This window comes from Rhincodon typus, chromosome 7 (genome assembly GCF_021869965.1).
Source record: "Rhincodon typus isolate 14 chromosome 7, sRhiTyp1.1, whole genome shotgun sequence".
NCBI classification, from domain to species: Eukaryota; Metazoa; Chordata; class Chondrichthyes; order Orectolobiformes; family Rhincodontidae; genus Rhincodon; species Rhincodon typus.
Genome location: NC_063338.1, coordinates 54,986,566 through 55,009,530, shown reverse-complemented (window position 1 = coordinate 55,009,530; position 22,965 = coordinate 54,986,566). Strand labels below are relative to the sequence as shown.

Here is a 22,965-nt window from a genome sequence, read left to right as displayed (position 1 = left end):
AAAAGAGTATTTGAGTCTTATTTAGTCCTGGTTTCAATTCTATTTTACATTTTAGCTAGACAAATTTGCTTAACATGACTAAAGTCAGACATTTTAATCAGGTGTGTTACTCAGTTTTTCAGAACTCACCTTGGTATTGATTCAGTTGGTATTGTTTGGTATTGAAGTTTGATTTTGATCTTAATGGTTAGAAAATGATTCATGCTGCGAATCAGGCCATTGAGCTCTTTGCCTGAATGTTTTATATGCATTCCTGTTATGCAAGGATCTGCGCCAGGAGAGTGAACTCTATAAAGTAATGGAGTCTCAGCATGCATCCATCAAGTGTACTATTTTGTTCCTTGGTATCATTCCAACACATTGGGAAATCCAGACCAAAAGTATGTTGCTTTTGATACCATCATCGGTCTGATATATGAACGTTCCTTCAGATGTTGTTTCCTGCTGTTCATCTTCTACAATTTCAATCATGCCTTCATGTAACCACAGAACATTTTTATTACTTTCGTTCTCTTATTCACTTGCAAAGAAATGCAAATTTCAAAGTGTATTTTATTTTCCCATTTTTTTTTCTCATGAGCAAAACAAGCACATCCTTTAATCATTTAAAAAAAACTATTTACTTTAATATTGTAGTTTTCATGAGCAGGGCATCCCAAAACCCGAAGAAGTACTTCTGAAGTGTAGTCACCATTGTAGGATAGGAAATGGGTCAGCCAAATTACATACAGCAAGTTCTCACAAACAGCAATGTCATAAGTAACAAGTTAATCAGTTTTAGGTGCTGGTTGAGATGTCAGTGTGCTATCACTGTAATTAACCTCCACCCCTCATTCATTGCTGAGTCAAGAGTAGGTCTTGTAGAACAGTTTTTAGTTTGTCCCTTAGCAGAGTAGCAAAATGGATTTTTGTGGAGTACCTGTATGCATTAAATAGGTATTCATCGCTTTCCATAATTACTCATATTGACCTAATCGAATAAAATAAGAAAATGATGAAAATATCTGAAAGGGTCTTAATCAGATAACAGGTAATGCATTGACAACATTGGTTGTCTCAAAGTGGAAGAAAAAAACATTTACTTAATTCTGTCAGGATGGATTTAATCTTTAAAGTTATTTTGAGTTGGATGAGGGAATGCCAAATGTCTAACTAAGCTGGAAAGGTTTAGGATTATTTTAGTACATAAGTACCTAAGAACTAGTGACAGAAGTAGGTAATTCAGCCCTCAGGCCTGGTCCATCTTAATGCAAGTATGGCTGATCTCATCCTAGCTTAACCTCCATTTTTCTGCCAGCTCCCCATAACCCTTTAGCTCGTTGCTAATTAAAAATCTGTCTATCTCCTCTTTAAACTTATTCACTGTCCTGGAGTCTATCATATTTTGAGGTAGTGAGTTCCACAGATTCACAACCCTTTGAGAGAAAAATTTCCTCCTCATCTCTGTTTTAAATCTACAACTCTTAGCCTAAAACTATGACCTGTCATTACCCACATGGGGAATACATATCTGGTCAATGTTTGTAAGTCTGACAAATTAAAATATAACTGCTAAAACCGTTGCAATGGATAACCAGGATCAGTTGCTACCACAAGAAGATACTGTTGATAAAAGGCTATATTCTTCTTCAATGCCTCTGTACATGCCTCTTAGAAGTAATGTTTTGTTAAGAGGGGTCATGTCTGACAACACAGTGTGGAGCTGAAGAGCACAGCAGGCCAGGTAGCATCAGAAATTTTTGAAGAAGGGTCCTGATCCGAAACATCAACTTTCCTGCTCCTCTGACGCTGCCTGGCCTGCTGTGCTCCTTCAGCTCTACACTGTGTTATCTCTGACTCCAGCATCAGCAGTTCTTATTATCTTTCATGTCTGACAAACTTGATTGAATTTTTTGAAGACGTAACCAGGGTAATACATTCGACATAGTCAATTTGGATTTCAGCACATCTTTTGGTAAGGTCCTATATGGGAAACCAATAGCAGTGGTAAGGTCCCATGGGATCCAAGGAAATTTTGCAAATCGGATGCAGAATTGGCAGAGTGGCAAGAAGCAGAAGGTGATGATCCAGGAGTGTTTTGGCAACTGGAAGCCTATGTCCTGTCAGGTTCTGCATATTTCTTTGTTGAGGCCCAATCTGTTTGTGGTGTACTTGAATAATTTAGACTTGAATCAGTAAATTTGTGGATCGCATGAAAATTGGTGGGGTGAATAATAGTAAGGAGGATAGCCTTAGATCACAGGAGGATATATAGGGCTTGTCAGATGGGCTGATCAATGGCAAATGAAATTCATTCCTGAGAAGTGTGAGGTGATGCTGTTGGACAGGACAAACAAGACAAGGGAATACATGGTGAACTGTAGGACCCTGGGAAGCACCAAGGATCAATGAGACCTTTCTGTGCATGTCCACCAGTCCCTCAAGGTAGCGGGACAAATGGATAAAGTGGTTAAGAATGCATATGGGATACTTGACTTCATTAGCTGAGGCAAAGAGTTGGACACCAGGGAGGTTATGCTGGAATTGTATAAGAAGTTGGCTCTGCCACAGCTAGATTATTCTGTGCAATTCTGAAATCCAATAATAGAAGGGATGTGATTGCACTCGAGGTGGCGCAAAGGAGATTTACCAGGATGTTGCCTGGGCTGGAGAGTTTTAGTAATGAAGAGAGATTGGATAGACTGGGGTTGTTTTCCTTGGAACAGAGAAGACTGAGGTGGGACATGGTTGAGATACACAAAATTATGAGGGGCATAAGCAGGGGGTTCAGGAGAAACTTTTGCCTTTGGTGGAGGAATCAGTTACTGATGTGCATAAATTTAAGGTAAGCGGCAGGAAGTTTAGAGGGCATGTGAGGAAAGGTTTTTAACCAGAAGGTGAAAACTCTTGCCTGTAAGCATAGGAGAGGCAAAAACCCTCATAATATTTAAGAAGAATTCAGATGTATATTTGTGATGCCAAGGTACGTAAGGCTAGGAACCAAGTACTGGAAAATGGGATTACAATAGTTAGGTTGTTTCTGACTGGTACAGAATTGATGGACTGATGGGCATGTTACTGTGCTGTAGACCTCGATGTGTTCTGTGTTCTGAAGAAGGGTTATTGGACCTGAAATGTTAACTCAACGTAGTCTCCACAGATGCTGTCAGACCTGCTAAGCATTTCCAGCAATTTCTGTTTTCCAGCATTGGCAGTTCTTTGGGATTTTTTGCTCTCTATGATTTAAATCAGTCTATTAAATTAATACTTAGATTAGTACTAATAGCTATTAAGACTTCAATTGGCATTTCTAATGCAGAATGTTTAAACATACAATGTGGTGAAAATATGGATAGTTTTCTATGAAATACAGACATTGAATCTCAGCAAACTTATAATGTTCATTTTCTTTCCTAGGTCATGGGCAGTGTGATTGTGGAGAATGTCACTGTCACCAAGGATGGAGTGGTGAATACTGTAATTGTACTACAAGCACCGATCTTTGTATTTCTGAAGATGGTGCAATATGTAGTGGACGCGGAGAGTGCATCTGTGGGAAATGTGTCTGCACACATGCAGGACCCTCGGGGGATAAATGTGAAAAATGTCCAACTTGTGGTGACCCCTGCACTTCAAAACGGTAATCTCAGTAGCTTGGTAGGAAAACAAATCTAAAGAATAACAGCTGGTGTTCCGTAATCTATTTTAAAATGTCAACTATAAATTCTTCATGAACAAAAGTAGGAAGGTTATGCTTCAGTTAGCCAATGCACTGGGGAGACTACATTTGGAGGACTGTGTGCACAGTATTGTTCACCTCATTTAAGGAAGGGTGTAAATGTGGTAGAAGCAACTCAGAGAAGGTTCAGCAGAATAATACAACAGGGTATGAGGTTCTGAGGAAGGGTCACCAGACCTGAAACGTTAACTCTGTTTTTCCCTTCACAGATGCTGGCAGACCTGCTGAGCTTTTCCAACAACTTTGTTTTTGTTCCTGATTTACAGCATCCACTGTTCTTTCCATTTTTATTCAGCAGAATAATACCTGGAATGACTGTGTTGTCTTATGAGGAAAGGTTTGACAGGGTAGGCGTATTTGCTGGAGTTTAAAAGAGTAAAGGAGACTTGATTGAAGCATTTCAGACTCTGAATGGTCTTGACTGGTTCAATATGCAAAGGATATTTCCTTTTGTGGAATAATCAAGAACAGGATGTCTAGAATGTTTATAAGTAAGTCAGAGGTGCCCATTTAAAGCAGAGCTTAGGTAATTTTTTTTCTCTGAGTGTTGTGCATCTTTTCCCAAAAAGGTGGTGGATGCAGAGTCTTTGTATATTTTTAAGGCAAAGGTCAATAGATTCTCCTTAAGCAAGGGATTGAAAAGTTATCAGGGGCAGCAGAAATGAGGATTTGAGGTTGCAATCTGATCAGCCACGATCTTATTGAATGTCAAAGCAAGCTCAAGGTTGTGTGACAGAATTGTTGAAGAATTCAAACAGAGCTGATCTTGACATCAGGAGCATCTTGCACCATCTTTCGTGTGGTGTAGGCAGTAGCAAGTTGCCAATAAAGAGGAATTATATCTTGTTAAATGCCTTATTAAGAGCCCAGCTCATCTCATTAATATTCAGCTTCCTATTTTACCAAAAGTTGCCAAACAAATCCTATTTTACCAAATATACCAAGCAAATCAGATGTTGAGAAAACTCAACATTGACATCAGAGTGGGTACCTGGTGAATTTGGCTCACCAGTTACTCTGGGACCTCCATGTTGGACATTGGGCACCAACATGGCAGGACACACTCCATGGATATCAGCCACAATACACCGTTTGTCTATAGACATTGGCATCCAACGTGTGCCAGTGTTTAAAAGCCCTCATGGCACATCTCTAATCCATTTACAGGGTGCTTCTGCACTTCAATGCTGTACCTTGGGCTGTGCTGGCAACTATATTGTAATGCTGCAGCAAGAATACTGTGCACTCAGGGACATGCACCCAGCTCATGGACTGGACCAGTTGCATCATTTTTCGCTTATGAATGATGTCCTAGCACTGATGCACTCTGAGCTTACTCAGATGTTCACAGCATGCCTGGCTTACATTAATTTGTCTTGCCTGTTCTCTCTTTACCATCTGAACCTGAGGCACCAGGTTCATGTTACTTCTGTCTTGCCTTACCATTTAGACAGACACATAGGCAGGAAAGTTGTCATGGTTGTCAGAAGTCCTCAGTCAAGTCAAGGGGATAGCCTTTTCTCAGGAGGTTCCAGCACAGTAAATCAAGGCAGCATCCAGTACGAGTCTAGGGGCTTGGATTTGGTCAGCCAGCCATTCAGGGTGGTTAGAATCAGGATGATGTCTATATTAGTGCTGAGAAGCTGAGTGTTGGGTAACCCAATACCATCTTGACTCTTTCTGACCTTTTGTGGACTGTTTTCCTAATAGAATGAGGGAGACATAGGTATTACAGGACTTGAATGTGGATGGCACGTCTGTTACTGTCAGTGCAGATGGGGAATTATCCCTAGTGAGTGAGTAGACAGTGCTGAGAGTTTGTGATATTGGGGATTGGGGTGTGTGGAGAGTGAATGGAGAAGATTTTGCAGGCAATAGTGAGGGTGGTAGCGCATGAGCCTTGGTGAGAGGTGGAAATAGTAGTGGAGACAGAGTGAGTGTGAAATATCAGACATGATGGTAGCACCTACACTGGCAGAATGGAGAAGTTCATTGACCTTCGCGACCTTAGATGAAGCTGACATAGAATGGGGTCATAGCTTCCACTGCTGGTCCCTGGAGGAAGAGAAAATCCTGACTGTGCACCTCCCCATCCAACAGGACCTCCAGGTTTCTGTCTGCAAAGCAAGATGCCAATTTCCTGCTGTCTGCTATGTTTGGGGAAAATGTCAGGATTTGGGCTGGCAGCTCTGTACTGACAATGCCAAGTGCACAATGGCCTTTTTAAGATGGCACACAGGCATAAGGGATGCTGGTCTTTCAGCAGATATTTGCTGAGTAATTAGTTGCTCTGGGAACAATGGGTTGCAAGATGGGCTAGAGCTGGTATGTGAGGGACAGCATTGGTGCAAGGGAGGTAGTTAATGAGTCACATTTGATAAGATACTGCAAGAAACCTCATTGAACTTTGCAACTATAATTCCCAAAAAAACTGTCACACCCAAAAATTTTGCCCATCGTTGCAGCATCATGATCCTTTAAGCATATGCTGTTAAACCATTACTCCACATAGACCTATCTCCTTGCAAAGTCTTGAATGTCACGGAGACAGCCTTTGTGCTAGTTTTGTAGCACATACAAATTTTTTTGGATTTTTTTTGTGTTTGGTGATCTGGTATACTTTCCATTCACTCTGAGTGTGCATTCTTTGGGTATGTGTAGAACTTTCAGTTGTTCTTCTGTCTTAAGGATTGGTTATACAACCATGTTCTCTGTTCAAAGATATTACAGCTCTTCAATTTCTCCTTGTAATATCACATAATGTTTCCAAAGAATATGATCTTGGTTTTTTTGTTTTCTTAATAATAATTTCTCCTCGTTGGGCTCACATCCTAGATGATGATTTGATGACTCTCTTACTTGATGACAATGTTTGAAGTATCTGATCTGTTTTCTTTATGGAGCTCTCTGTCATTTCTCACTGTGTTATGGTCTCCCATGGTAATATGAAGATTTATATTTTTTGGACAATGAAGGAAACATGTATTTGCAGACTTCTCCCTATTTATAATTCTGTTAGCAATAATCCATTTTGCAATGGTGATGATATGCAATCAATAGAGTAACATTAATTCATTATTCTTCTTTGGGAGTTTTTCAATAGTAGTAACTCCTTTTTCACTACTTGCTTGAGGGTAATGAGGCAAACTTATTACAAGAATGAAGCTGTATTCCTTGGCTAAATCTGTAAATTTCTCATTTGTGAATGACAATCCATTAACACACATTGCTACAACTGGAAAATCGTGTGTTTAATTGATTCATTTCAATGGTTTTGTCACTGCATCTGCTATAATACTGTGTAAACCATTTGTCTCAATTCATCTTGATTAATAGTTCATAATAAGGATGTAAATGTTTTCCTTTAAACGCAAGCAAGTCCCATTTCTAATCTTTCCCAAGGTCTTGATGGAAATTCTGATGACAATAAAAATTCTTTTCATTCCTGATTATTAATTGTACAAGTTTTGCAGTTTGCTATCACCTCTACAATTGATCAAGTGATTTCTGTCCACCAAAATAACTGCTGGGCTCTTAATATTTCTAGATGACCTTGACGTAATGTTAGGAGAATAGCAGTTCAGAGTGCTTTAGGTATTTCTAATCTTTCATTAAACACTAATAAATCAACTATAATACAAAATAGATAGTTTGTTGCCCAGAATATTGTCTCAATATAGCATTATTGGTGATGTATGTTATCCATCTGTTCTGACAATATCTTATAAGCTGTAGATATTCTTCAACTCTCCTTCGAGTATCATTGATCTGATGCAATTTTTCCTTTCATGTCAACACGTTTTCTTTCAATGAGGATGTAAGGACTCCCATTCTAGCATCAACTCCAGATCTTGTGTTTCAATCTCTTCAACAGGTGCTCAGAATAAAGCATTGGCTGTTCTTTGATACTTTGCTTGATCGTACTCTGTGGTCGAGTTAGAGTGCTGAATACAAGAGGACATCTTCACAACTTTTCTTTTCATATTGAGAATAGAAGTTAATAGTTTGTGATCTGTTTCAATCTATCCCTATGACAGCAATCCAAAATCTTCTGTCATGCCAATATTGCTGCCAGGGTGTCTATTTCAGTTAGGATGTACTTTTTCCCAGCTTCTGTTCCAGACCTTGAAGCAATATTCATTTGGCCTTCTTTCACTATCTTCCTTGCCTCGTATCAGCACTGCATCCAAACTTATGGATGGTCCAGCAGCCTCTATTGTTTTTGTTAACTGGAGGTTGGAACGTGTTGGTACCTCTGAAGAACTAATCCAATTCTTCATTAGCTTTGAAATAATTTATTTAAGCAACATTCCAGAATCTCTATGACCCTTGTGTAAACAGCTATCTCAACAGCTCATTGATTGCTGACATGTTTGGAATGAGTTTCCCTACTTTATTGACCATTTCTAGAAATCTTTGTAGCTCTGTTATATTCTTGTTTTGAGGAAATTCAATCGTTTTGCTTGTGGCTTGCACCGGGTGAATTAATAATCTGACCATGTTTAGTGTTAGGCCTACTTCCTGGAATACTTTCAGAGCTTCCCTAACTTGACAATTATGTTCCACCTTTATTGAACTGTGTATGAAGATAACATTTTCTTGGAGTATATTAGACATAGTCTTCTGGAATTATTCCTGCTGTGCTATTCAAATGACAATTAATTGAAATGGTATCGAGCAAAAGCTGTTATAAAAGTAGTTGAAAATCTTGATTCTTGGTCTAAAGTTACTTGCCAGAATCTATTGTTTTGTCTGATGTGTAAACTCTGCTCTTCACCAATTTTTACCTAAAGTGTTATCAAGTGATAATATTGCATAGATTTTCCTTATTGCAGCCTTATTATGTTGTGTTAGGATCATGCAGATTCTGATATTCCCGTCTGGTTTAAGAACAGTGACCATACATGAACACCATTAATGGATACCATGATGAGTGTAATTATCCCCTGTTGCTGCAGCCAATCAATTTCGGCCTGCACTTTGACTATTAGTGTTTGTTTATGTGCTAGTGGGATACTTTTCTTACTGTAAAAGGACAAATTGCTGTTGTATTGGGCTACAATGTAGTATGGTATTCATTTTTCAGTTTACCCCATCCTGAAAATCACATAGGATGTTCTGTAAGTTCTGTATTGCTGTCCCCCTTAGCACTGCTATCTACTTTGATAATCAGCTTTAAACACAGGCATGCTGGCTTGCTGAGAAGATTCTATAAGATAGAAGTGGTTCTGCTTTTACTCTGTTTTCTATCTTTTAGTCTTGCCATGATCTGACCTTTAACTTTCAAACTTTTGCTTTTGGGCATTGCTTTTTGAAGGAAGTTTTAACTTGATCTGTTTTAACCATTTTAACTTCTCAGACAACACGGTAGCTCCTGTTTGAGTATCCAGTTTAAATTCAGGAAATTATGTTCCTCTCCACTGAGAGTTACTGACCAATATCTACTCTCTGGGTCCTTGATAAGATATCTAAACTCTGTGACATTACCTTTCTTCCTTCTTGGATCTGATTATGGTTTAAACTATTATTATTTACTTGCATTACTTGCAGGTTTAAAATGACAAAATTTCATAAAATGACACTTTTCCCACAATTGGAGCATAAAGATACCTCTGCTGAACAATCATTTTGTTCATGTGCCTTGTTCCTACTGCACACAAAACATTTGAAATAGCAGTGCACATGCTTTTAGTACTTTTGGTGGACTTTCACTTTAGTGTCCTTTCTGGTTTTGAGCACACATACTGTATGGACTCACTTTCTATGAAACCTGGGCCTTCCCTTGAATTATCCCTTGGTTTTGTATGTGGATCCTGGACTGCCATGCAAACTGTATTCCTTTCACAAGAGTTAAGTCGTCTTTTGACTCCTACAAATCTGACAATGCCTCATCCGTCTCACCAACAACTATGTACTCACTTACTAATTTTTCTCTTAAACTGCCATATGCACAATTGCCTACTAACCTATGGAGGTTATTAATTCAAGAGTGACCGGTCTCCCCAGGCCTCTGCCTTCATTCACTAAAGCCAGTGCAGTCAGTGATTAGATTTTATCAGACACTTATCAGACTCAAAATAAAAAGATGAAGTTTAATTTACCCCTCGTCCAGTCAACATGTTGTCTGTGATTATACCAATAACATGAAGCAGACCTGCTCACATTGGTCCTTTTAGTTTACCTGTGAGGCTGTTCAATACCTGGCAAACTGTCTTTTCCAGGCGTCCCAAGTATGCATCTGGGATGATAATGTACAGCTGTCAACACATTTAACTATAAACAATAATTGAAGCAATGACCTGAAAGCCTATGAGTATGCTAATCACAGCTTTGGGATATCTCTGCTCTGTAAAGTTGTTATGGAAGCTATTCAGAAAACAAGAGCTACAGATTCTCCTAATTTTCCCATTCCGTATTGAGGAATTAACTTTTCCGAAACAGTTTACGTTCTTATTTATGCAAAGCTAAACTGTGAAATAAAATGGCTGTTGCAATCATCATCAATGAACAAATAAAATTCTGTTTCAAACTTACTTCATTGGTAATTTGGTAACTGAACTGAAGGGAAAACTTTTTTTTCAAAGCAAGTAAGAAATAGGAATAGGAGTGCATATGGTTCTTTGAACTTTCTTCACCATTCAACGTAATCCTTGTTAATTTTTTGTCTTGAAACCGCTTTTTCAACAGACAAAAATTTTAGCTCAATCTTCTGTAACCTCATGCATGAAGCATCCATGGCCTTCTGAGGTAAACAGTTCCAGCGATTCACAGCCTTCTTAGTGAAGAAATAGTGAAGAAATTTGTCCTCATTTTTGTCCTAAATGATTGACCAGCTTTCCTTATACTGTGCCATGTATTCTAGATTCCCAGGTCTTTTATTTTAAATATTGCAATTGATGAATTTACATAAGAACATGAGAAATAAGAAAAAGGAGCAGGAGTAGGCCGTCTGGCCCATCGAGCCTGCTCCACCATTCAATAAGATCATGGCTGATCTTTTTGTGGATTCAGCTCCAATTACCATAACCCTCAATTCCTTTACAGTTCAAAAATATATCTATCTTTGCCTTAAAAATATTCAACAAGGTAGTCTCAACTGCTTCAATGGGCAGGGAATTCCACAGATGAATTTCCAACCAGTCTTATTTTACAGACTGTAGTTTAGAGGTTGGATAAAAATGTTCATTATTTATGACACAGGAATCTGGTTTAATCTTTGATAAATTCAATAGCTTGCTATCTCTTAAAAGTGACCACCGCTGGATTCAACATACCATCCTAGCTGGTGCAATTTGATTAAACAAAATTAAAATTGTATAATTAAACAATTTAGTACTTTATTTTCATTATTAAAATGGATTGGTATGTTGGGAAAACTGCAATAATAAATAAGGTTTATGTTTATTTCTATCTAATGTATCTATATTTAATATTTATCATTCAGCGTTAAATTGGTTAAGAAAGAAATTGCATATTAACTTTGGTTTATGTTGCAGCTTACTTTGAATTTATTTTGGTAATTAGTACAGTCAAATGGAGAACTATTGAGTTAACAAAGCTAACTACAGAATTAAACATAAATAGGAAAACTTTAAAAGTTTGTTTATTCCAGTGCACTGAAAAGCTTCAGGTGTAATAAAGTCTGACAAGAGCAATACCGTATTCATGGGAACATAAACTATCAACTCAATTATACAATCTTTCAACAGATTTGTTCAACAGTATTATTTTAACATAAGCTGGAATCTTATAGGGATCTGGGCAATGTAAATGACGGCACTGATTGTGGCAGCATTCTATGAGAGCTCCAGCAAGGCCTATCTTAACATAGAGTCATAGAGATGTACAACACGGAATCAGACCTTTTGGTCCAATTTGTCCATGCCGAACAGATATCCTAAATAAATTTAGTCCCCTTTCCAGCATTTGGCCCATATCCCTCTAAATCCTTTGTATTCATATACCCATCCAGATACCTTTTTAAATGTTGTAATTGTACCAGCCTCCACCACTTCCTCCGGCAGCTCATTCCATACATGTACTGCCCTCTGTGTGAAAAAGTTGCCCCATAGGTCCCTTTTTAAATCTTGCCCCTCTCACTTTAACTCCATGCCCTCTAGTTTTAGACACCCCCACCCTAGATAAAAGACCTTGTCTATTTACCCTATCCATGCCTCTCATGATTTTATAAACTGCCAAAAGGTCACCCCTCAGCCTCCAATGCTGCAGGGAAAACAGCCCCAGTCTATTCAGCCTCCAACCCTGGCATCATCCTTCTAAGTCTTTTCTGAACCCTTTTAAGTTTCACAACATCCTTCCTAAAGCAGAAGGAGCAGAATTGCACGCAGTATTCCAATAGTGGCTTCGGAAGCATCTCATTCCATTCTTTTGTGCTTTTGACAAAGGGCATAGCATTAGACAATAGCCAAACAAGGGAGATTATTGCTTTCTAAGAGCCTTGTTAATGACCCAACTCATCTGACTAAATACACTGAATAAGCTGAATGTCAAGAAAACTTGGCATAGAAATTAGAGCAGTTATTTGGTGACTTCAGCTCACTGCTTGGTCCAAAGGACCTCCGTGTAGCTTATGACCAAACAGATTCTCTAGGCATAATCCACAGGTACTAGCCGCATGCATGACTCACCTACAAATATAGGCATCTGACATTTGCCAACCCTTCGTGACCGTAATGGTACCACTTTGATACACTGCAGCACACTCTAGACTTGTATTGCAGGGTGCATTGGCGACTAGCATTGAAAGGCTAGAGCAGGAATCCTGCATGCAGGGACAGGCACCCAATTCATGGATTAGACCAGGCTGCATTTCAGGGCTGGGGGTCACTTGCTCTCCTAGCACTATCCACGTCTCACCTTGCTTTGTTGTGCCAGTTAGCACAGTCATACAACCAGTGTACTTTGCTGGTCAGCAATCCACAGTCAAGGAGGCACACATCTTACTGTAGGGCATTGTGCTATGTCAATCTCACCCCTTCACCATATGCCAGCAGTTTACACGATAAACATATGGCATATGCAGCAAGCAAACAGCCATGTCTCAAAGACTCGGGGGAGTAATCCTCTCTGAAACCCATGGAGACATCTGTTACTCAAGGGGTTGTTGCACAGTCCACTTGGGGGTTTCTCAGTCAGGGATCTGTGCCTCTGCACTCTGGGTCAGTCCTATGCCTCCATTCTGGGTGGGCAGGGAGGTAACACGAATGTAGTTCAGGTGATGTGGGCGGATGGGCACTTCTCATCCGAGGCTGTCTGGTTGGATCATTCGGGCATGGACCACGGTCCGTCCAAAGAGACTGTGGAGAAGTGAGGGTTCTGGAGGGCAAGGGGGCTGCTGCATGTGAAGGTGACTCAGTGAGCTATTTTTCAAGATTGGGGCCTGCAGACTGCAGGGAAGAGTGAATGATGATTGCGAAGTGGGGCAGCAACCTGGGACATTTCTTCCTTGGCCAGCTGCAGAGCTGTGACAATGAGGTATTCCCCAGATTGAGCTCCCACATTCTAAGGCAAATGGTCCCAGCAAGGTGCCAGCACCTGAGCTGGTGGGGCAGCAAGAGGCAGCCTTGCTGATTCTCTTTCTAGGCTTCGGTACTCTTGTCCTCAAAGATTAAAGAGGTAGATCCTGGCGGAGAAAGTTCTTTCTTCACAGACATTCCACTGGTATCTGCAAAACAAAAGAGAGAGAGAGACAGACAATGTTGTGGTTGTTGGTTAGAAGTGTTTGCAATGAATAAGACTGACTTATAGAGCAGGGCATGCTGTGAAAGTTGCAGTGGAACAAAGAGTGGTACTTAATCAATGTCAGGATATGGACGTGATAGAGTTGTACAGCACGGAAACAGACCCTTCGGTCCAACTCGTCCATGCTGGCCATGTATCATCTTGTCCCATTTGCCAGTATTTGGCCCATATCCCTCTAAACTCTCCCCATTCATGTACCCTACCAGATGCCTTTTCAACGTTGTAATTCGACCATCCTCCACCACTTCCTCTGGCAGCTCATTCCATAAATGCACCAATCTTTGCGTGAAAAAGTTGCCCCTCAGGTCTCTTTTAAATCTTTCCCCTCTCACTTTAAACCTATGTCCTCTAATTTTGGACTCCCCCACCCCGAGGGAAAAACCTTGTTTACCCTCTCCATGCCCTTCATGATTTTATAAACCTCTATAAGGTCACCCTTCAGCCTCCAAAGCTCCAGGCAAAGTGGCCCCAGGCTATTCACCCTCTCCCTATGGCTCAAACACTCCAACCCCAGCAACAAATCCTTGTTTTCTGAACCCTTTCAAGTTTAACAACATCTTTCCTATAGCAGGGAGATGAGAATTGAATGCAGTATTCCAAAATTGGCCTAACCAACATCCTGCACAGCCACAAAATGATATCCCAAATCTTATACTCAATGCACTGATCAATAAAGGGAAGTGTACTAAATGCTTTCCTCAGTATCCTGTCTACCTGTGACTCTACCTTCAAGGAAGTATGTACCTGTACCCCATGTCTTCACATCTCCACAGGAGCAGTCCTAGTCTTCTCCTGTGAGAGGCAGGATTCTCTCCTCATAATGGGTGAGGAGCTTAATGTAACTTTTCTGACTTTTTCCAAAAACATTTAGCATGACTTCGATGCAATTTAATGCTTTCACTTAATAATTTGGAAGGTTGCTATAAGTTGGAGGGATTTAACACAACACGTTCCTTAGTAGTTGAATGACATTCGATCTCTGTTATTTTTCAGTAGCTCTTGTTCTTTTTAAATAGCCCTTTGGCACATTTTTGTCTCAAAGATAATTTGTGTGTAGATTGCATGTCTCAAAAGTGATTCTGTAGCTGTTTTCAAAACATTCTTCATTATGCAATGAGACACAAAGTGCTTTCTTTTAAAGAACCTTGAATATTTAAGATTTTCATATCTGAAAAGGATATGCCAGGAGTGCCTCTTAATTCAAATGTTGGCTTCTCTAAGGAACATTCCTTTTTGAATAATGTTCATCAAGCATCAACTGTGCACATATTTACCTGAATACTTACCTTTAAACATCTCCAAAGGTTTTATATATAGCACCATTTGTCTTGCATTTACATTGTACAAACTTTTTTTATTCACTCATGGGGCATGGTATCACTGGCTGGGCCAGCATTTATTGACTGTCCCTAGCTGCCATTGAGAAGGTGATGGTAAGCTGCTTTCTTGAACTGCTGCAGTCCACATGCTGTAGGTAGACCCACAATTCCCTTTGTAAGGGAATTCCAGGATTTTCCCCAATGACAGTAAAGGAACAGTAATATATTTCCAAGTCAGAATAGTGAATGGCTTGGAGGGGAACTTACATGTGGTGGAGTTTCCATGTATCTGCTGCCTTTGTCCTTCTTGATAGAAGTGGTTGTGGGTTTGGAAGATACTGTCTAAGGATCTTTGGTGAGGTTCTGCAGTGCATCTTGTAGATATTACACACTGCTGCTACTGACTGTCAGTGGTGGAAGGATTGGATCCTTCAGGATGTGGTGCCAATCAAGCCGGCTGCTTTGTCCTGGATGGTGTCAAGCTTCTTGAATTGTTAGAACTGCACCATCCAGGCAAGTGGTGGACAGGCTTTGGGGAGTCAGGAGGTGAGTTACTCGCTGAAGAATTCCTAGGCTCAGATCTGCTCTTGCAGGCACTCTGTTTATGTGGTGAGTCCAATTGAGTGTCTGGTCAATGCTAACCCCCAGGATGTTGATTTAGTCATGGTGACACCATTGAATGCCAACGGGTGGTGGTTAGAATGTTTCTTATTGGAGGTGGTCATTGCCTGGCATTTTGTGGCACGAATGTTAATTGCCACTTGTCAGCCCAAGCCTGGATACCGTCCAGATGTCGTTGAATTTAAACATGGACTGCTTCAGTACTGAGGAGTTGTGAATGGTGCTGAACATTGTGCAGGCTTCAGCGAACATCTCCACTTCTGAGTTTCTGAAAGTCATTTATGAAGCAGCTGAAGATGTTTGGGTCTACCACACTTCCCTGAGGAACTCCTGCAGAGATGTCCTCGATTTGAGATGACTGACCTCCAACAACCACAACCATCGTCCTTTGTACTCGGTATGACTTCAACCAGTGGAGAGTTTGCCCCCAATATGCATTGATTCCAGTTTTGCAAGTGCTCCTTGATCCCAAACTCAGTCAAATGCATCCTTGATGTCAAGGGCTGTCACTTTCACCTCACCTCTGGAATTCAGCTGTTTCGCCCATAATTGAACTAAGGTTAGGAGCTGAGTAGCCCTGGTGGAACCCAAAATGGAGGTTATTGCTGAGCAGGTGCTGCTTGATAGCACTGTTGATGATACCTTCCATCACTTCCCTGATGATCGAGAGTAGACTGAGTAGGGGTGGTAATTGTCCGGGTTGGATTTGTCCTGTTCTTTATGTACAGAGCAATTTTCCACATTGTCAGGTAGATGCCAGTGATATAACTGTACTGGAACAGCTTGGCTAGGGGAGTGGCAAGTCCTGCAGCACAAGTCTTCAGTACTAATGTGTTGGTTTCTAAACCAGATATGTTTCATCAAAGGCTTGGTGAATATTAGTAAGCATAATTGTATTTCTCTTGCAGGAGCTGTGTTGAATGTTACCTTTCTAACATGGGTGGATCAGTAGAAGAATGCGAAGAAAAATGCATGGTAGTTGATTCCACAGTCAATCAAACCGCAGGTAACAAATACTACTTTCAAATGAAAAATAAAACCAAAACAAGCTCAGAGTTATTTTTGCTTGAATTCAGTTCACTGTTTGATGTACCTCACTTAATCTCTTAATTCTACAGTGGTAACACAGTCTAAAATCAAGTCAAAATATGCACAGATACCACAAAACAAGACAGAGGATCTGCTTTTCTTTCAAGCCTTTTGCAGATTATTTTATGCCTATGATTTGCAGCATGGCTTTTTATGCAAATAAGATATAAATTTACATTTTATTCAAACTTCCAATGATCATAAGGAAATAATTCATTTTAATTTTGGAGCAGAACCTCGTAAGAGTCTGAACGACACGGACTATCGTGAGATATACGGCAGAATTGGACAAAAAGTGCGGTGAGGCCCATTTCAACATCAAGATTATCTTGTTCTATCTTTTACACTTTTCACAAGCGGTATGGTGAGATCCTCTCTAGACAACAGCAAGATACCAACCGACAAGGATTAACACTTGTTGAACACCTTGTTAATGTTACAAGTCACTCCATTAATGTTCAGCCTCCCATTTTACCAAACACACCAAAGAAGCTGGACGTTGGGAAAACTCTTAAAAGAAACCAGAACATGTGCTTGTCAGATTCACCTTGCCACTAATCTCAGCCAAGAAAGTGAGAGGAACGTTAAAGAGACCTCAACTAGAGTTCACATTTATGACCATCATCCAGGGACCCTTCTGAAAGTATGCATTCCATACCACATCCGTCCAATTGTGAAATAAAAGAAGATTGATCGTTTGCATACACTATCAGAAAGATGACACCACCTATGGAATATAAGGCTGAATTTTACCAGAAATTGTCTGAGTGTTAATTTCGGGGATTTCACAGTGGGTTTCTCTCCCTTCACCCAGTGAATTTTCTCACTGTTATTCTCTGCAGTTGGCCTCATTAGCTCTGCACCATGACTGTATGAAACTACCTGGCCCTCACCATCGCTGAGGTACTAGCCACTGCAGGGACCTCCTCAGATTCTTGACACTGATGTTATTTTCAGAACACAAAGCAAACAACATCTTCCCTCACTCGCTGTCACCCACCTCAACATCCCCTGCCTCACACTACCTACCCTGCATGCCCTTTGGGCTGCCCACTCACTCAGTCAGGACAACACACCACAGTTCCCCTACCTTCACCAGCACTAACAGCTGGACCAGCCATTTTCATCTCAATACCTCCCATTGTCTCATTCCAGGAGAAAATGGTCCAGAATAGGGCTGAGTTGCATGCTGGAGTGCCCAACATCTGTTTGCTCACCCTTATGAGGAGAGGATCCTTGCCTTAGCAAGAGAAAATACAGACCATTCGTGTAGTGATGCAAACACCCATGTCCTGGTGACTGAGTAAGCATCACTGTATAGTGCTCTGCCGTTCATCTCTTACCAGCACTGTGAATGGATTCTTACAATGCTCGAATCTCAACCTTATTTTGCATCTCCGTTCTCTTTTATAGGTACCACTGGAATCTGCACAGTTTACACCTTTAAGAAAGCAACCAAGCAAGGCATTATCCCCTCCTCCACATGAGGAAGAAGTCATAGATCCCTCAGAGGATGCACCAGTAAGGCTGCCCTCTGCACCCTCCACCAACTCAGATCCTGACACCTTTGTAGTACGTTAGCTAGATTAGAGTTGGGAGTACATACTGGTGAGCACATCCCACATCTCCGCAGCTGGTCAAGGAAGAAATGCCCCAGGTCACTGGCACTCCGAGCACCTGCTCAGCTCCAGACAGGACAGCAGGACAATGTGTCATCAATTAAGAACTCCATTCGAGTGCACAAACAGTTGCTGGAGTGGCAGGCAGCCAGAGGCACTGGGCAAACTGAGTCAAAGACTGGAGCATGCCATGGACATTATTTGTACCATGCTGCCTTTGGCATGCGAGCATCTGGATGCCTCCTGGATGGGTTGGCAGCTGCCATGGAAACTCAGGTTTAGCGGACTTTGCGGGATATACACACAAACCTGCATTCCATTACTTTAGCCATAGGTGTTTAGCACCTGGCTTTGTCAGCATTCAGTGATGGAGCATTGGATGTTGTGAAGGTTTCCATCCATTAGCAACCTTAACTTTTATTAAACAGCATGAGCTGCATCAAAATATTAAAGCATTAAGCAGTTAGGATTACACAGGGGAGTTTAGCCTTAGCAGTCAGTGAAAGATAAATTCCTGCAACTCAGTTCCATTGAACAAAGAAGTCCTGCCTGGGTTATGGTGGCTAAAATTGCTGCACTGTAGGATGTTGAAGGTGCTGGTCCATCTGAAGTACATCCTCATCTTCTTACTCAACACAATGCTGTGGCTTTTACAAATCCTCATCATCTGTCCCATCATCTGTCTCGGTGCATCTTCACATTGTCTCGGACAGAGATTCCAAGAATCAAGCAGCTTCCTGTATCTGGGCAGTACTGTTACAAAGCCCCCACACTAATACTTGATCTGCATGAAAACCTGATCATGCACATTTGCCCCTGGGGAAGGAGGTGTTGCATTACAGATACAAGGATGTCATGACATGGTATTCTAACCTCCACCTCAGAACTGAGTATGATGCCACCGCCCCTCTTTCTGCTGCACAGCATTCTGTGGAAATGAGTAACTGTGGCTCTCCTGTATCTACACTGCCTCATGAGGCCACATATGGCTTGAAGTTCCATAGTAGGAGTTGGCTCCACATCCGCTCGAGCTTACTTCTGTTCCTGAGTTTGGGGACATGTGTTCCTCATCCGTTCATGTAACAGCCCTTGGTGACATGGCCACATGGACAACCACAGCTTCTCTGTGCCTGAATCCACTCGGGACGGTTCCACTGAGCCTACGTGGGTGATACCAGAAAGTTGTGTGATTATTCAGCAGTCACAGTACACACATATAACTTTTGAACAGTACCCTCCAAACACTGGGACATGGAGACTCCTGACAAAGAGACTAGTGGAATGAAGTACATGGACAGAGTGGTGGGTGCATGGAATGCACTGCCAGCGGTGGTAATAGAGTCAGATACATTAGGGACATTTAAGCAATTCTTGGATAGACACATGGATGATAGTAAAATGAAGAGTATGAGGGTTAGTTTGATCTTAGAGTAGGATGATAGGTCGGCACAACAGCGTGGGCCGAAGGGCCTGTACTGTTCTATGTTCTATCATTACCCTGATTTACATGTTTGTTGCTCAAGCTTTTTTCACACATACAGCAGCACATTGTATGTGTGGCAGCAATTAAGAGGACCTCTTTGTCCATCCCCCCAGTCCTCATAGTACCTGAGAAAGGCAACATTACATATAGGATAATGGTGTTGATGCTTTATAGTTCAGGATGTGAAGTAAACATTTCTTGCAGCTTGTGCAGACTGAGAGACCTTAGATGAAGCTTGCTACTTTGGTAATTCGTGGAAATCTTCCAAGCCGCAATGCTTTGCTTGTGCCTCACAGCCTTTAGTGGGATTGACTTATAATATTGAATGATTATGGCCAAGAGTGCTGAGGGTCTAGTTTTCTTGTTGACACAGTATTTTGTGTTAGTGGATATATTTCACCTGTGCTGCGTGGGTAGCTGTTTAATGTTGTTGCTCTTTGAAAAGTCTCACATCACACAAAAGTGGACCCCTCCCTCCTGCAGAGAGTGAAATACATGTTCCACCCAGTCACAGGCAGTTTAATTTCCATCGCACACTTGCATTTTGGTGAGGATGGAAGGCAACAGCTGTCATGCTTCACAGAACGAGTCACAATCTAAGCCTCTCGTTCTGGGTGACCTCTCATATCTTCAGATTCCCTTCTTCCTCACTTTCCCTGTTGGCCCCATCAACTTTGATCTTTCCCATGTTCCCAGCCAACCTGCTTATTGACACGTTCATCTTCTCACTTTAGCCTCAGAGACCCAGGCATACAGCTTACTCATGCCAATCGGAGTGATGTACTGTTCCAATATTGAAGATTAGGGAGTGGCCACTGTCAATGTACCCTCCCCCTTATATGTTGTTAATATACATTATATATTGCCTCAACCCCACCCCACCACTGATCCTAGTGTACTGCCTCCAAACCCCACAGTTAAGATCCCCAGCTATCTTAGCACAGAAGTGGCTTCTGATAACCGTCCTTGACTTTCAGTTGACAGACCTCCAGGATTGACTTGTCCAGCCCCTGACCAACAGCCATGACTAATGAATGAACAGATTCCTGATTGATACCTGTCAGCTCCCTGACTGACTCTGCACAGATCCCAAGACTAGTTGAACTAACCTGAAACACTGAGCATGGTCCACTCCCTGGACTGTAAAGGTATGGATACCCTGACCTTGGCCACCCCAATTGCTATCTAAGCCTCTGGACTAATACCAATGAGGCCCTTGACTTACTGTGCCAAGACCCTCTGACAGTAGGCTGCCGTGTTTGACCTGACTCAGAATTACTGAGAATCCTTAGAATCTGAGACAAATCAATTTCTTTTTTCCAGTCACATGATGTCGGTGTAACATTGAAATGACACAGTGCTGTATAACAACATGTCTACCCACTTTATTGATCACTGTTGTCTATCATGACAAGCTACCTAGCTTTGTATCTGTGTTAAATAGCACGGTAAGAAAGAAATACAGTGAGCCTTTATGTTCTCAATGGTGTGGCAAACCACAAAATAAGGCAAGGCATAGATGCTTTGAGTATCCAACTAATGTAAAGTAATTGAGCACTAAGAGAGCATATGAGGAGTTTTGAGATGGTCCAATCTATGAGGTGGGCACTTGTCCCTGCATGCAGTGAAAAGTCTTGGTGTGCTCCAAAGTGCAGCATTGGATTGGAGAACAATATTGTAAGTGGGTCAGAAATGTGCCTCAAGGGTGCAATGATACCAATGTCATCCTCTGTGGATGGGCCTGGAGGCAGCCATTGCCATGGAATGTGCCCTGAGATATTGAGGACTACTGTCCAAGATGGAGACCTGGAGGAGCAAGTGGCAAGCTGCATCTGTTGGTGCCTACTTTGACTTCCATTTTGGGAATTGTCACTGTAGTCTTCCTGTGCATTGCAGAATTGGAAAATTCATATCAATGTGGTGAGATTCTGTAATTAGTCATCCAGCTTGCCGAGCTCTGTATAAGTGTCAAGCAACCAAACAGAGACTGAGTGACCACTTTGCAGAACCCCACCACTCTGTCTGTATGAATTATCCGGACCTTCCAATTATGTGCCATCGCAATAAACCACCTTGTACCCATGCTAACATTTGTGTCCTCAGCCTGCCAAGATCACAAGGAATTACAGAGAGTTATGAACACAGCCCACAGCAAGCACTTAGACTACAAATAAGTATCACTGAGATGCAGCCCAGTCCATTCTGTGAACTTGGTGCTTGTCCCTGCGCCGAAAGTGTTCCCACTGCAGACTTTCAGTGCTAGTTGTTGATGTAGCTTTCAATGCAAGTCTGTGATTCCAGATTGCACTGCCAGTACATACTAGAAGTGCTAGGATGGTCATGATGGATTGGCAGATGCCAGCGTCTGTGGAGGAGTGTTGTGTGAGGCTGGCACCCATTGATTGTGCCCCGGGCTGTGGTTTGGTTATAGGCAACATAGAGGAGTAAGTTCAGAGCAAATGGTGAGCGGAATCCGGTAGGGACCCTTTCTGGTTTCCTTGTTGAGATTTCCTGACATCGGTTTGTTTAGTGAGTTTGGTAAGATGGGACACTGATTACTAATGAGGTAAGTTGGTTCATTGACAATTGTCAATCCCTGTCAATTGGCATCTCACCACAGCATTTGTGAAAAACATAAAAGATGGAGTAATGGTAAAGTCACCATAGTCTTATCAGACGATAGGGCTGCTCTCTCAATAGATAAAGACAACTGGTAGCAGTATAACCTGAGGCTCACCACACCTCAGATGAAAGGAGAGGTTGAGAAGAAGAATCCTTCGTGGTAACCTTGGCCATTGCAGGAATTGAACCCACACCGCTGGCATCACTCTGCATTACAAACCACCCGTCTGGCTAACTGAGCTAACTGACCCCTAAAAGATTGAGTGGACTGATCTTGGCATTGAGATGGGCCTCACTGAACCTTTCACCCAATTCTGCCACACAATTGCCACAGTGCACGTCACTCAGACCTCTGTCAGATATTTGTCCATAACTGATTTAATTTTAGTTCATACTTGTCCTCCACTGTAACTTTTAAAATATTTTAGTTGCCTGGTAAATGGCAAAAGTATCATTAAGTTGCTATTTCTATGTGAAGTGAGAGTGAAGGGGTGGCACAATGGCTCAGTGGTTAGCACTGCTGCACAAGGACTTGGGTTCAATTCCAGCCTCAAGCGACTGTCTGTGTGGAGTTTTTACATTCTCCCTGTGTCTGCGTAGGTTTCCTCCCACAATCCAAAGATGTGTAGGTTAGGCAGATTGACCATGCTAAATTGCCCATAGTGTCCAGGGGTGTGTAGGTTAGGTGTATTAGCCATGGGAATTGCAGGGTTACAGGGAAAGGGTAAGGGG

General features: G+C 41.5%; 1 protein-coding gene across 3 annotated transcripts in view; it reads left to right on the top strand.

The window, feature by feature from the left end:
* Positions 1-22,965, top strand: part of itgb6 (integrin, beta 6) — an 87,335-nt gene that overhangs the window by 52,453 nt on the left and 11,917 nt on the right. For 2 of the 3 annotated variants that reach the window (XM_020531543.2, XM_020531544.2), the window contains 2 exons: positions 3,397-3,619; positions 16,329-16,426. In XM_020531543.2, coding sequence (XP_020387132.2) covers positions 3,397-3,619; positions 16,329-16,426 — 321 coding nt within the window. Of the gene's footprint in view, positions 1-3,396; positions 3,620-16,328; positions 16,427-16,742; positions 16,810-17,922; positions 18,032-22,965 lie in introns of those variants that run through there. The other variant, XM_048599448.1, reaches the window with a different exon arrangement.